A 15,534-nucleotide genomic window follows, 5' to 3' on the forward strand; every position below is an offset into this window, starting at 1 on the left:
ATCTCTTTATCATCTCCTGCCTCCATATTGTTTCGGCTTTCCAGACAGACTATGGTATGAATTCCATATACCACAATAACTTCTGAAACAACTTGCAAGATATCTACAAAGGAGACAGCGTTTATTTATTTTTAGACTCTGCATTGGTACCTACATGTTGCTACGTAAATAAAAAAAAACAACAAAACGAACAATCAATAAACATACAATATTTAAAAAGTCTATCATTCTTGTTTCCTTATAGTACGCTCCCTGGACCGCTTTCTGGTGCGTGTACCGGGCGTACCCCACGCAAAAAAAACGATTTTTTTTTTGTTGCCCCGCGGGGCCCTTTTAAAGCCTCCACATCAAACCTAGGGGGTCAGGGAGGATCTACTATGCCCCCTTATGGTCATTTGCCCCTTCGTTTTGGCCTCCTCTTGTCTCTCGATCCTACCGAGAGACAAGATGGCGGCCGCTCCGGACTGTCTAGAATGTTGACAGACACCGGAGAGCCAATCAGCTTCGCTTCGCAAAGTTCCGTTACGCGAAAAGTACGCGAACCGGAGTGCTACCCGGGACGCTGTCACAGATATATCTGTTTTTTAAAACGTTAATTTCTCAAAATCCACTGGAGCACATATATTGAGACCCAGCAAAGGCACATCAGGCTAACAGTCCCTACAATTTTGCCAAGTTTCGTGCAAATCCATTCAGCCGTTTGAGCTAAAAGTGAGGCCAAACGCCCTATGGAAAAATGAATGGGAAAAATGCGTTTTGGGACCCCCCTTTTTTCTCGGCCCCCCCTTGACAAACCCCCCCCCAAATCTTCAGGGGCTGCTCAGAAACAAAATGTGCCATTTTCCTGAAAATTTCAGCCGATTCCGTCCACAAACGCCAAAGTTATTAGACATAGAATTTTCAAAAGTCCCATAGAGAAAAAATCCTAACTATATATACCTACTGGCGACCGCCAGTAGATAATATATATATATATATATATATATATATATATATATATATATATATATATATATATATATATATGAAGTCCCGTATCGCTCGATGCTACCAGCATCCCAGTTCCACTGTTCCAACCGGAAAAACGAACAAGCCGGACCCGAGATCTTGTGCAAAAATAAGTGTTTTTTATTTCATTAAATAACACCCAAGCTGTCCTGCATGACGCGTTTCGCTTCTAGCCAGAGGCTTGATCACATGATACGTTACTAAATCTCGAAGAGGGTACTTAAGGCATTTCTGAACCAAAAAAGGGCGGGGTTTTGTACAAGTAATCCGCCCATATTAACTCCTTGTGGTCTCTCTTTCTATACATAGAAAAACAGTGGTATTTAATTCATTATTTACACAAATAAATGGCGCAGTGCCATATTTTTTACAATTCAAGTTCAAATGGGACTAATGTATGATCTACTGAATATTCTGTAGAAAAATAGAATCTGAAATAATGTACACAAATTTGAAATTACATTATTTAGGAAAAATATATATATATACAATCTCATAAATAATTAAAATTCATGATATATACATACTATTTACAATAAAAGACATAGGGGGTCATTACGATTGCGGTTTTTCCGCATCGTCGGGGACGGCGGAAGCCTCCGCCGGCCCAGAGGATGCGGAAAAACCGCAGCGGACTGACCAAAGACCCACCGCCACATTAGGATGGCTGATGGGTCCTGGTTTCCGTCCGCAGCTTTTCCGCCGCGGTCGGATTACAACCGCGGCGGAAAAGCTCTAATATGGTGACGGTGTCTTCCAGACACCGTCCACCATATTAGGATTGCCAGTGAGTTATGCTTTTCCGCGGCGAGTTTTCCGCCGTGGAAAAGCATACGGAACTTCACTGCGGGGGCCCGTTGCGGGCCCCCTAGGTGAAGGGGGTGGGGGGTGCAAATCGGGGGTACCTATGGTACCCCCCTGCATTTGCATGCAGAAAGCGGCAGGCACTGCGCGGTGCCTGCCTCTTTCTGCATGCAAATGCAATGCGTGCATTTTTAACATTGCCGCGGGTGCAGCTTGAAGCTGCACCAGCGGCAATGTTAAAAATAGAGGATGTTACCGCCAGGGTGGCGGTCACATCCTAATTGCACAGGAGGGAACTCCGCATGCCATGCGGAGGTTCCCTCCTGCTCTGGGGTCGCGGACGGACGCAAGTTCGTCCGCGATCCTAATCGACCCCTTAATGTCTACATTGTTAATCCTTTATGTAATTCATATTTACAAAAATACAAAATTGTGCAAATTCAAGCAGGTAAAGTGCAATATGTCATGTAATTTTTTAACCTGTATTACAATAGTACCATCTGTATTCTAGAACTTGTTTATACGAAATGTATGTATAGGATTTAAACAATAGCCACTGTTAAATTCTAGGAGATAAGTACAAAACAAATTTATAGTCAAGTTTCACCGAAACTCTTGATTCTTATGTGCCTCAGTACCGTAATCTCTCGTGACCCCAGGAAAAAGAAAAACCCAAGTGCATATATTTTGTAAGTGTGAAAAAAAATGGTGTGATTAATTTCTTTTTCTTCATTATTTTTTATCTTTAATTTGTATGAAAAATGATATCCAAATCATTTTCACATTCATGGAGTGGGAGGTGGAAGAATTTTTCATTTACTTATATAAGATGTTCTTTCTTTCTTATTTATTTATGGCAGCCTATAAGCACCACCTGCAAGATGTAAACTGGTTGCTAATCCCACATATACAGACATATTTGTTTATTTGTCAGACCTAAAACCACCCTTTATTGGAAGTACAATTTCTGAGGTGTTACACTTATTATCTAGGAGCTATTGTGAAGTATAAAGGTGGGTGCTTATAAACAAGTGTACAAATCTTCACTTGCGTTCAGGCCCCTAGGGGCCTTACTGTCAAGTTCGATGATGTACCTCGTTTCCAGAAGGCGGAGTTTGGCATCCCTGTCTCCTCCTATTTTTAAGGGCAAGACACAATCTATAGCATAATATAAAAGGCCCAACGGATCGCTGTTGTGGGCCTTTTCAAAGTGGCGTGCCACCGGGTAAGTTTGGTCTTTACCCACTATTGCTCTGATGTGCTGCAGTACCCGTCTGTGCAAAGGCAAGCGAGTGCTGCCTATATATCGAAGCTCACACGGGCACCGCAGCACATATACAGCAAAGTCTGTTTTACAGGACATGCGCTTTTTTATTTGTACCGGCTTGGTAGAAAAAGTCACTGTATACTGTGTTTTACTGCACCCGTTTTTACAAGCTTTGCACACAGCGCACCTTTTAAAACCGCCTCCCAAAGCTCCCCAAGTATCAGAGATAGGTTTTTCCAAAAAGTTGTTAACTAGTCTGTCTGACATAGAAATGGACTTTCTGAAGGTGATGTCAGGTTTTTTGACCACATATTTACCAATAACGGGATCCCCCGTTATTAGATTCCAGTTCTTGTAAAAGATTCGTCTGATCTCTTTGTGTTTTTTGCTAAAGGTGACAATAACTCTAGGTGCAATCAGTTTGTTCTTGTCAGTTACCCCTTCTTTAGGTCTCTCTTTTCTAGTCAAAGCTTCATCCCTGGATATTGTTGGAGATCTATTTATAGCTCGTTGAACTGTTCTAACAGAGTAACCACGAGCCAGGAAGCGATCTTTACTTTCATCCTGTAATTTATGGCATTCCGAATCCAAACTACATATCCGCCTAATTCGCAGCATTTCCCCGAAGGGAATGCTGTCAATTAGGTGACGAGGGTGCTGACTAGAGGCATGTAAAATTGTATTACCTGCCGTGGGCTTCCTGTGCATTCTGGTTGCAAATCTGTCACCTGATACATATACCTCTGTATCTAGAAAAACCACTCCCTTTTCATGTATGCAAGAAGTGAATTCTAGATTTAGGTTATTTTTGTTGAGTTCTAAAATGAAATTCTGCGCTGCTGTCTCTGAACCTCGCCAAATTAGGAACAAGTCATCTATGTACCGTAAGTACAATGGTACATGTTGCCGCATAGTGTCTTCCAAGGGACCGCCTAGGACATGCTCCTCCCAGAGTCCCATGTGGAGGCACGCTAGACTCGGAGAGAAGCATGACCCCATGGCGACCCCTCGGACCTGCTGGTATAGCTGGTTGTTGAATAAAAAAAAGTTTTGTTCAAGGCAGATTCTTATCATAGTTAATAGCATTCTGTTATGTGCAGAAAAATTCATGGGCCGTTTGTTTAAATAGAACTCAACAGCCCGAACCCCATCAGCGTGCTTAATTGAGGTATATAACGATGTTACATCAAGCGTTATAAGCAAACATTCACTGTCCCAAACTGTATTGTTCACCTTTCTGATGAAATCAGAGGTATCCTGCACATAGGATTTTAGGCCTTTTACCCAGTCCTGGAGAAAAAAGTCAATATACCGGGAAATATTTTCTGTTGAACTATTTATCGCCGATATTATTGGGCGACCCGGTGGTGTGGTAGCGTCCTTATGTATTTTAGGTATTAGATAAAATGATGGAATCACTGGATGATCTTTCTTCAGGAATTTATACTCATCATCAGTTAGTAGTTTGGCACTTCTCCATGCCACGAGTTTGGAACTTTGTTCTTGCCAAGATGCTCTGAGTATTGGCATGTTGCTTTTTCTATAGCACGTGGTATCAAGTAGCTGTTTGTCAGCTTCTGCTACATATAAATCTCGAGGCCAAAGAACTATATTTCCGCCTTTATCGGCCTGGCGGACGATTACATTTTTATCCGTTTCCAATTTTTTAATTAGATTGTAGTAGCATTGATTCTTTTTGTTTACCACATTGCGTTGTTCATTAGTCTTAGCATAGAGTTGTTTAAGTTCCTTAATCACCAAGTCGTGATACACATCAATATTGTCATTAGTTAGAATAGGTTGAAAAATGGATTTGGGTTTAAAAGGGGTACAACTAACTGCTTGATCCTCTCTTGACGTCATCAAGGGTAAATCTTCAAAAGCGTCTCCCTCTTGTTGTAAATCCCAAATCTGGTCAAAGAATGACCGATCAGCCGATTCTAATAAAGAAGGACTGGTTTGTAATCCCATTTGTTTTTTTCTTTTTGGTTGTAAGAGAAAGTGTTTGCTCAGTTTTAATTTGCGAATAAATCGATATGAATCCATCCTTGTATCGGCATAGTTGAAGTTGGATGGGGGACAGTACGTTAGGCCAAGACCAAGGATCATCTCGTCATTAGCCGTTAGAGGGATTTTTGAAAGATTGATAATTGAATTTTCATTTTTTAATTTGCCACTACTTTTTTCTTTGATTTGTTCCAACGGCCTTTTGCTTTTTGTTTTTTGTTGCTTGATTTTGTTCCTCCGGCATTTTCTTCTTGCCCGTCGTTTCTGGTTGTTCCGGAGCCGCTTGCTTGCGTTCTCCCTTCTATCCTCGGTCGTAGGGTGTCGCGACGATCCTGACATAGGCAACAGACTTCCTGGGCTAATGTAAGCTTTTCTGATCCCACCGTGGAGGATCCCGCAGCCTCGTTTTCCGCCTCACTTCCTGATGTGATGCTTGCATCAGTCGAAGAAATTGATACAGTTTTATTTGCAATATTGACTTGTTGGGTCTTTCTTGCGGGAGCCTTTACATTTTCATATTTTTTGGCGTATGTAAAGATTTGCCCATTTTGATAGTCAAGACGGTCGCGTTCAAATTTGTAGGCTTTCCTTTTCTTAATCACCTCTTCATCTTTTTTGACCCTCTGTAGCATTTCTGTGCGCAATTTGTTGACCTGCTCACTGGGTCCCAAGTTAGTTAATTCGTTTTCAATTTCTTCGATTTCAGCTTGTATTTTCAATCGATCACTTTCTGCATATTCCACTAATAGAGTCGAGAACATGGGGCAGCAGCGTATGGATTCTGCATGCATTCCACACAGCGAGGCCCATCTGTGGGGTTGAAAAGTTACCAACTGCGCGATGTGAGGCACTACAAGTCCCATAAGTCCCATCTAGGGCGTGCATCTAAGTAAGAAGGGGTGTGGTGCCTCAAGTGCTCCTTCATAACTGCCAAAGCTACAAAATACAGAAAATACTCATTAAATATTGGGATGTGCTGCGCAAAGACCCAGATATAGGAACCAACCTGGGTGACCATCCTCTGATTGCATACAGGAGAGCACCAAATCTGTCTGATCACTTGGTTAGAAGTCATTTTGAAATAAAAAAATCAGAAACGTGGTTGGACACAAGAAAACGTGGATTCACCAAATGCACAACATGCAAAGCATGTAAGATAGGTAGAAATATAAAAAACCTCAAGGACCCAGAAGGAAAAAACTTCATGATAAGAACAAGCATCACATGTGAATCAACCTTTGTTGTCTACATGCTACAATGCTTCTGCGGCAAATCCTATATTGGTAGCACAACATGCTCCCTCAAAACCAGAATCCTACAACACAAACGTGCAGTCCAGAACGATGATCAATCATACGCCATTGCAAAACATATGGCTAATCATGAGACAAAAACCTGGATGGACATAAAATACTTTGGACTGGCAAAGATACAACTGCACGAAAGAGGGGGGAATCAAACTAAAAAACTGAGACGATTAGAATCTAAGCTAATCATAAGATTCCGTACCACATAGCCGGCAGGCCTGAATGGGGACGAAGAACTTTATGTCCATTTATGACACCGGACAATGTATCAACTGTACATGCCGTTTATGCTATAAAGACACGCTGTTAATCTGAATAATAATAGGTTGGGTGATGGATGACTGCATCAAATATGAGTCCTAACTTGATGAAAATGTGAAACAAGAGCTGCGAAATGTTGGCTGTGACACAGAGTGGGGACGTAGGGCACTCAGCCCGTAATTGTCCAAGGACATACAGTCCAAAGTTACACTCTATGATCCAGGATCAGGTACACTGATTCACGATCTTTCCGCTCGTGCTTTGCACGTTAGCGAGCAGAAAGCGATGTTTTCCCACAACCTCAGGGAACGCTTTTAGTGAAGTAACACAATGCACACCCCGCCTGTGATTGCGGCCCCCAGAACGTGACTCAATTCGAGCAAAACACTAGGGACGACTACAAGTCCCAGCATGCACCAGATAATAAGAGTGGTGTGCATCAGTATAAATACAGAAACTAAAAAGGGACTACTCACAATTACTACCGTGACCAGGAACTACAGTTCGAAACGCGTAGGAGTGTGGCACGCTTTGAATAAATAACTGCGTGAAGATCCAAGAAGTGTGCAGCGTGTTCATTTTTTTGTATTGAATATATATATATATATGTATATATATATATATATATATATATATATATGTATATATATATATATATATATATATATACACATGCTCACTCCCTTCTCCTCTATGGTTCGAGAAAGCACTCACAGGGGTCTTTGACTTTTACAAATCTCCTTAATTCGTACAGCCCACAGTCAACATGACGTGTTTCGGCTTAAGCCTTAGTCAAATGTTTACATGTTATGCGCCAAAATGCATCAGATTTTTAAATACACATACTGGGTCACAGGATGCATTACTCATTGGAAAACAACAAAGGACCATCCTATTTCCAAAATCAAGCGCCATATTGGAATGTATATCGGCAAGTCAAATCCCTGTGAACAAAGCAAAGTTTGTATACGTTGCTAAGCTACCAGGACTATACAATATATATTCTCATCTAATTGTGTGCACATTTCATTATTCCATATCAAGAATTAAAAACAAAACCCAGTAACACACGATTTTGTTGGGATAAAACCAATTCTTAAATTATTAAGCTGTGTTTCGGCTTCATGGTAACCCTGGGCAAAGCACTACACTACGCTTGTGTAGTTTGTGAAGTTTGCGCTACTTAGCACTATGCGAATTGCATGTAGCACAGTGCAAACATGCGTAGCGTAGTGCAGCAGTCATTTATTTTTTGCTTGCTCGCAATCCTCATTGTCAAGTTGGTAACTGCGAGCAAACAAAATGACATCCGGGTGAGACTTTTTCCTCGTTCGCAATCAGCAACATCAAGTTGCCGATCGCGACCGTGGAAAATAAACCTCCCAGCGAGATTCTCAACGCGGGGAGGTCAGGTTTCTCATTGCGAGTGGTCGAGTATGCTCGCGACTGCTCATGACCAGAAACTACCAGTCCACTTTGAGAAAGCTGCCGCTCGAGTAGAAATCTACTCGAGCGGCAGAAAACGACCGCTTGCACTGTGCAAGATGCAGTTTGTACTGCTTGCACAATGTGGACAAGCATCCGGCTCTGTGCAATCCGTGCGAACAGCATTTTGCACAGTGCACTACGCTGTTCGTGTAGCTCACGTAGTGCGAAGTGCACTTCGCGTAGCTACGCGTAGTGCTACTTCGCGAACTACGCCCAGGGTTACTTTATGGTTCCTGAACAAGGGTCCTTCCTAATTATGCCGTGTATCGGCTTTAAATTACAATTGGTATCACTCCTAAAATGCGAAAAGGACCAAAATTAATCAAAATCATAAAATTGTACACAGATCTGACATTTGAGTGAGTTACTTTACACATCCATTGATTCATTTATGTCATGTTCAAATTCAATCTCCAAGATGAATTGCTAGTTCTTCCCCTATATTCATACCTTTAGGGGTCTTAGTTCCCAAATCAATGATATATCTGGATTCTAGCCTGTGTAACTTTTTGATCCTGTTGTCCTGTTGCCTTCCCTCACACTAATGGGGATCTGATCTATCCCATAATATCGTAACAGCTCCCTATCACTGTCGTGTTTCTCTGAAAAACGTCTCGCTACTGGATAAGTGGCATCCCTTTTAACTATCATGTGACCCAGTAAGTGTATTTAAAAATCTGCCACATTTTGGCGTGTAACATATAAACATTTGACTAAGGTGTAAGTCTTATGTAACCCAGCGACAATTAAGGAAAGTTACTGATGAAGGCTGAAGATGCAACTGATACAATCCAGCCAGATCTGGGAGGATACACAATGAGGGAGGGGGCAAGGAGTTAGACAATTGGATGTGTTACTCCAGTAGACCTGACAGCAGATACCTAACGGGTATCCATGGTAAAAGTCAGCCCTCTAACAGACGTAATGCTAGCTCCCCACTTCTAAATAGCCAGAGTATGTGCCACGGAGAAACCAGGATTTTTTAGCTGTAGCCTAATGTTTAGATGGACCATGTTTCAGTTTATGTCCGGGGTTTGGAGGGAGGGTGGGTGAGAGAGGAAGAAAGCAGGTTGTGCAGCCCTAAAGGGTAAGTATAATTAAACTTCAGGATTCAAAAATAATCTGAGCCACATAGAATCCACTGCAAACCCCCAACAATAATTAAACTTTGTCAGTACCTGATCAGTCTGGAATGACCAAATTTGCATTTCTTTATTTGATTACATGTGGTAATTAAACTATCTGCACAAAGCTCCTTACCTAGTGTCCTAATAATAAAATAAGGTCTGTAAAAGGGCACTACATGTGGCACCAATAATTCTGGAAGGGGGGTACTCAGTCGATCTTGACTCAGTGTCACCCAGTTTATTCACAGTAGTCCGTTGGTTTTGATATCACTACTGTTGGATATATGATGATGCAACGCATGTTATTACAACGCATGCTTTTACATCGCATTTTTTACAATGCAAAAACTTTTACAACGCATGTATTTACAACGCATGTTTTTACAACGCAGGTACCTTTACAACGCATACCATTACAACGTAAGTATTGGTAAATATATATTAATTTTATAATCGTAAATTAATTGAATAAAAGATATAATTTAATGTAATTTAATTTAATTTAATTTATATTAATTAATTTAATTTAAATTTAATTTTAATTTATTTTTACCCTGTACCCCTTTACCCAAAAACCCAAAACTGACCCTGAACCCCAAAAATACCCCTTTACCCAAAAACTAAAAACTGACCCTGAACCCCAAAAATACCCCTTTACCCAAAAACTAAAAACTGACCCTGAACCCCAAAAATACCCCTTTACCCAAAAACTAAAAACTGACCCTGAACCCCAAAAATACCCCTTTACCCAAAAACCCAAAACTGACCCTGAACCCTAAAAATACCCCTTTACCCCAAACATATAACATCTAAAATATAATTATATACTTACCAATACTTACGTTGTAATGGTATGCGTTGTAAAGGTACCTGCGTTGTAAAAACATGTGTTGTAAATACATGCGTTGTAAAAGTTTTTGCGTTGTAAAAGTTCCATTGTAATGGTATGTCGTTGTAAAAGTTGCGTTGTAAGTGATGTTTCCCCTACTGTTATATGTTGTTTTTAGGTTCCTTTTAAAACCATCCTTACAGCTCATGCTTTGTACAAAATAGCTTTTAAAGGGGAAGAGTCCCACTTTGTGGCCAGCAAATAAAGCTGCTTTCTGCACATGTGGATTTGAGGCTATCAAACCAGGCTTTATGGCTCTTGAATATAGGCGATGTGAGACTTCTGTCAAATGTCAGTTCTGATTACTTAAGCAGTTTTCTTAGAGTGAATCTTCTATAAAGTATATGTTTATTTCCACAGCCCATCTTTATTATCCAAAGACAATGCAAGAAGTGATGGTCCCACTCATTGACCAGCCAACCTGCGATCGTCTCTATCACATAGGGTCTTCTGTGAGCTCCGTGAAACCTTTAATCCTCAGCGACATGATATGTGCCGGCTATGTGCATGGTGGAAAAGATTCTTGCCAGGTGAGTGAATGTGAAGTATTAGTTTAACTATTTCTCATTAAGGAGCTGGTGACCAAGAATGGGTGATGTTTAAGAAACTGATGATGATCTGACCATGCATTATAAAGAATAATCTTTCCTCCAATGTCCCTTAATACATACTGCAATTTACCTCATAGTTTGACTATTTTCTAAATTGACTCCTTGGTCACTTGGAATAACCTTATAATGTACATTAGCACATGAGGGGGATATTATGAACTGTTCATCCAGTCAAAGAACTGGCTTTGCAGGCTATATTTAATATTACAGGCCCAGCAAGGAAGTAGCCTCAGGCTGGCAAACTACCAACATCTCCTCCTGTGTTCTGTACTTCTAAGGATCACATTTATTATTAAACAGCCCTTCCCAACCATACATTTCAGTAGACTACCTATTTATGTATGGACTTCGGGTGCAAAATCCACTACATTAGCTTTTTTTTCTTGACTAAATGCATGCTGCACAATAGTCAAATATTAATGAACTTGTACCGCACTCTTGTTCACTGTGATCAAAATGCATACGTGAATGGTACACTAGTGAAATCATGTCCCCCGGGGCACATGCCTAAAAACAATACCTCATGGAATTCTTTCAAAACCTTTGAGGAAAGTGACAGTCTCAAAACTTCTAGCAGCTCTGAACCCCTCAAGCGACTGTAACATCCCTTTACCTGCCATTTCTTCAATGAGATTAAAAATGTATTCTGACACTTTGGACAGAGATTGTAAATGCTTGTCTACTTCAAGGTACTAACCTTGACTGCCTAAGGTCTGTGCAGGTTTCCCCAATCCTAAAAAAAAGAACACAGACCACACTGTACACTTTCAACTCTCTAAGGACATTGAACACTTTCGTCTATTTGACCAATATCAATATGGCTTACATTTTGGGCATAACATTGAATAGGTTCTTACAAACATTGTGGACGATGCAGTAAAAATGTTGGATCAGAATGATTCATGCCTGCTAATCCCCATTGTCCTATCTTCGGCATTCAATACAGTTAAGCATGACAACCTACTCCAGTTATTTGAGCGTAGGATGGTGTTATCAGGATCCATCCAAAACTGCTTTGCCTCATTTCTCCAAAACAGAACTAAAAGACTCAAGGCTAATTAGTCTCTATCTAAGACCACTCTGGTCACATTAGGGGTTCCACAGGGCTCCTCCCTCTCACCCACACTCTTTAACTTGTTCCTGGAGCCTTAATGGAAATTTTGAGTTTATCCAGCATCCACCGTCACACGTACGCCAATGACACCAATTTATACCTGAATGTCTCCTGCCTATAGGACATTAAGTCCCTTAACCTAACTGTAAAAAAAGACAAAATGTACTTCTTACAACCACCTCAAACTAAACACTCTAAAAACTGAATTCCTCCTAATCCCCTTCCCAAACAGTCACCGTCATTGACGAATGGTTGAAGCAATAAACAGCCCTCAAATTCATGTCACAAGTTATTGATTTAGAGAGATCACTGGGAATGCCTCTCAACAAGAACCTTAACAAGCAGAAGCACATCAGTGCTGCCACCAAAGGAGTGAACCTCCTAATGAACATCCTGAGAAAATGAAATCCCTTCATCCCCCTCAATAAGTTCAAGGCAACTGTTAAAGCCCTAGTGATTCCCAGGTTAGACTATGGAAGTTCAACCCTCTGCAGCTTGTCCAGATTTCAGACGGCTCCTTTAATTGCCTCCCTTAACCTTGCTGCAAGGCTCATCACAGGATCAAAAAGAAACAGCCAAGGTTACCTACTGTGCCAGAGGATGCCCGAAGTTCTACGAGGTGCGGCACCCCAGCTAAAACATTAGGTTAGGAATTGGGGAGAGCGATGGCCTACCCCAGCTAACACATCCCGGTAATGTGCAATAGAAAGTTGTATACTGTACTACCTGTCTTTATGAATGAATACCGTGAGAAAATTGCCACTGTACTCTGCTATTGCTAACTTGAATGATGGTGTACATACTCTCATATGTCTATGGTTCCCGATGCATTGTTTAGCAGATTGTAGTGCCTGCAGAAAACGTTTATAAAAATATTGATTAATTAAAAGAAACAACCACATCACCACCAATTTGAAATCCCTCCCTTATAAAGCAAGAACACAGCAAAACGTTGCCTGCATGACCCATAAAGCCCTACACTTCAATACCTCGGGATAACTTGCTCAGAAACTGGAATTTTCTGGCAGCTGCAGATCCAGCGGAAGCATCTTGCTTTTGAAACTACAGAAATTCTATTAAAAGAAAACCTACAACTAAGCCTTCTCTGGTATCACCCCGAGAATTTGGAACTCCATGCCCCTTGAAATCAGACTTAATCCCTCAACTGCATCTTTCAAGAAAGAAGTTAATGAGCAAATTTCTGCCCTAGAACCTGGGAACTCCTCTCTCTGAGCCTATCACAACAAGCTAACTACACTCGTGTCTACAGCTCGCTTGTTATGTTATTGTTTTTGATGTATTGGACTTGACATTGAGGTGATCACTCCCTCTTCTGGGGAGTTGCCTGTCCTGTATTGTTCCTGACTATGATATTGCACTGATCCCTTAAAGGGTCATGTTTGCGCTACAGAAAACTTTTTAAATAAACTATAAATAAATAAACAGTTGTTCAAGAGGAGACAATGTTGTTGAACATGCTAGTCAAGTCTATACATTTTATTTTATTTTAGCTGCAAGATGGATTCATACATATACTCATCAGCATTATCATCAACTTTATTCGGTTTTTCACAAGAAAATCATAAACGTCAAACAAACACCTTTACAAAAGACTCAATCAAATAATTTAACAAAAACAGTATATAATACAGAGTTAAATAGCAAATACTTTTGATGGATAGATAGGAAAAACAATTTCATATTACCACGGTAACCCTGATTTAAGCATAAAAATGTATTGCAGTTGGACCTAAGCCTACTTACAGCCCTTAAAATGGTTAGTTTTTGATACCGAGTTTTTTTAAAGCAGTTGTAAAAAGATAAAAGCCTGTTTAACGTGCTTAAAGCTAGATTTCTTAAGTAAAGGAATAATAAAAGTCTTTCTTGGAACCTCATAAAAATTTTAAAATATTAAAAACTGAATCATATCCTCTGGAGACTTTCAGTCACAGCCACAGGGTAAGAGACACTGCCCTCTCCCAGTGAAAGTGGGGACAACATCCTTTTTCCCCGGGGGCAGGTTATACATAGCAGACAACAAATGAAACTCATTCAAGATGTCATTAGGATAGTGCCCTAATAGGTGTGTTCCATATGCAGACTAACGTGGAATGCACACCCCATGTCTTTAACCACTCCAGACCCGGGGTCCACACATGGACATTAAAGTCCCCCTCAATGAGAACATTCGAGCAAATCTGCTTCCTCCGGTTCTTGTTTCTCAGACAAAAAACCCAGCCGTTTAATATTGCATATTTCTAAAGGACTAACTACTGCACTATAAAAATGTTAAAACAATAACTTATTTGTCCCCCTAAATAACGACAGCACCTGTAAGTTGGGGGAATCTTGAGGCAACATGACAGAGCTGACTTGGACAGCTAAAGAAACAAAACTGGCAAAACCCCCCTACGCTCTTCCTACTATAGAGAGTGTGGCAGTCACAAAGAAGGTTTTGTAACCTTCCAGATAATAACTGTTTACGGCCGGCCATGTCCCCAGGAGGCAGATTACACCAGACCTTCTTAAAAAAGCACTCAGTCTCGATTGTCAAACTGGCTTGTCAGCCCTGCAACACTATATATACTAATATTTTGATGTAGGAATCTTTGGGATTTTTTTTTGTGGTTCTTTTACAGGAGGTCAGGGTTTGGAATAAACAAAAGACAAGAGTATTTATGCAGTCCTGGGGCTGTACTACAACAAGCTTCCCGGGAGATCAATGGGCATGTGCACCAGCTTTGTGCACCCCCAGGGCACTTTGGTATTACAGATTGGTATTCAGATACCTGTGCAGCCCCTCCTGTAATACAGATAGCACATGTGCACATATAGAACCAGCACTATCTCAAGAAAACGTTCCATCATTTACATGGGGACACTGCACCTGTATGCAAAGGGATCTCTAATCCATCTTTAAAGTGCAGGCAGGTTACAGCATGCATAATAAAACACAAAGCAGCTTTGAAGTAGCTGCTCTATATTTCAGTTGAATTTTTCGCCCCAAACTCCGCAAAAAATTGTAGGTGCCCTTGGGGCAGTGCATTCATCTAATAGGTTGTGTTTCCCTGTTTGTGCATGGCACACCTATATAAAGGAAGGGGATCTTTGCCAGCAGGAAAGAGGTTGGGAATGAGTGAATTCATCAAGCAGTTTTCCTTTCGGTCTTTTGGTTTGAGTTAATGGATGGTATGGTGGCCTTTCTTGTCTGACATCATTGTTTTCAACCGAGGAGCCAATTTGGCCACCATTCTTTGGGATAGGGAGGCCTAATTCCCAGTATAAATAGTTAGGAAGAGTTCTTTAGATAAGGAGTATGTTCTGTGGAAATAGTGTTCTTGTTCTTGTTCTTAGCATGCTACTTGCAATGTTGAAAGCCAGCACGTTTTCTACACCCAAAGACCACAACTAAGCCAATCTATTGTATTTAACCATTTGGCTGCGGCGTTAATTCTGCTGCGGTGCTGGGGGAGTGGGGGGTGAGAGCGGTGCCACAATGCTCGTGACGGAACCATGCTGTCATGAGTTACGGGAGAGCTGTGCTCATGACGGTGTGGTTCCGTCACGACTCCGCCAACTTACTAATTCACCCGCACAGGCGGGGAATCAGTGCCGCGTAGGCAGAGCAGCCGCAGCATGACGGAAGCACGC

At 41.0% G+C, this 15,534-nt stretch overlaps 1 protein-coding gene across 1 annotated transcript in view; it reads left to right on the plus strand.

Moving 5' to 3' along the window:
- The window catches only part of LOC147660674 (serine protease 27-like), a 220,538-nt gene that overhangs the window by 193,370 nt on the left and 11,634 nt on the right, over positions 1-15,534 (plus strand). The window contains exon 3 of the mRNA XM_086951545.1: positions 10,519-10,688. Within this exon, the coding sequence (XP_086807671.1) occupies positions 10,519-10,688 (170 nt within the window). The remainder of the gene's footprint in view (positions 1-10,518; positions 10,689-15,534) is intronic.

Source organism: Lissotriton vulgaris, unplaced genomic scaffold (genome assembly GCF_964263255.1).
Source record: "Lissotriton vulgaris unplaced genomic scaffold, aLisVul1.2 SCAFFOLD_3122, whole genome shotgun sequence".
Lineage (NCBI taxonomy): Eukaryota > Metazoa > Chordata > Amphibia > Caudata > Salamandridae > Lissotriton > Lissotriton vulgaris.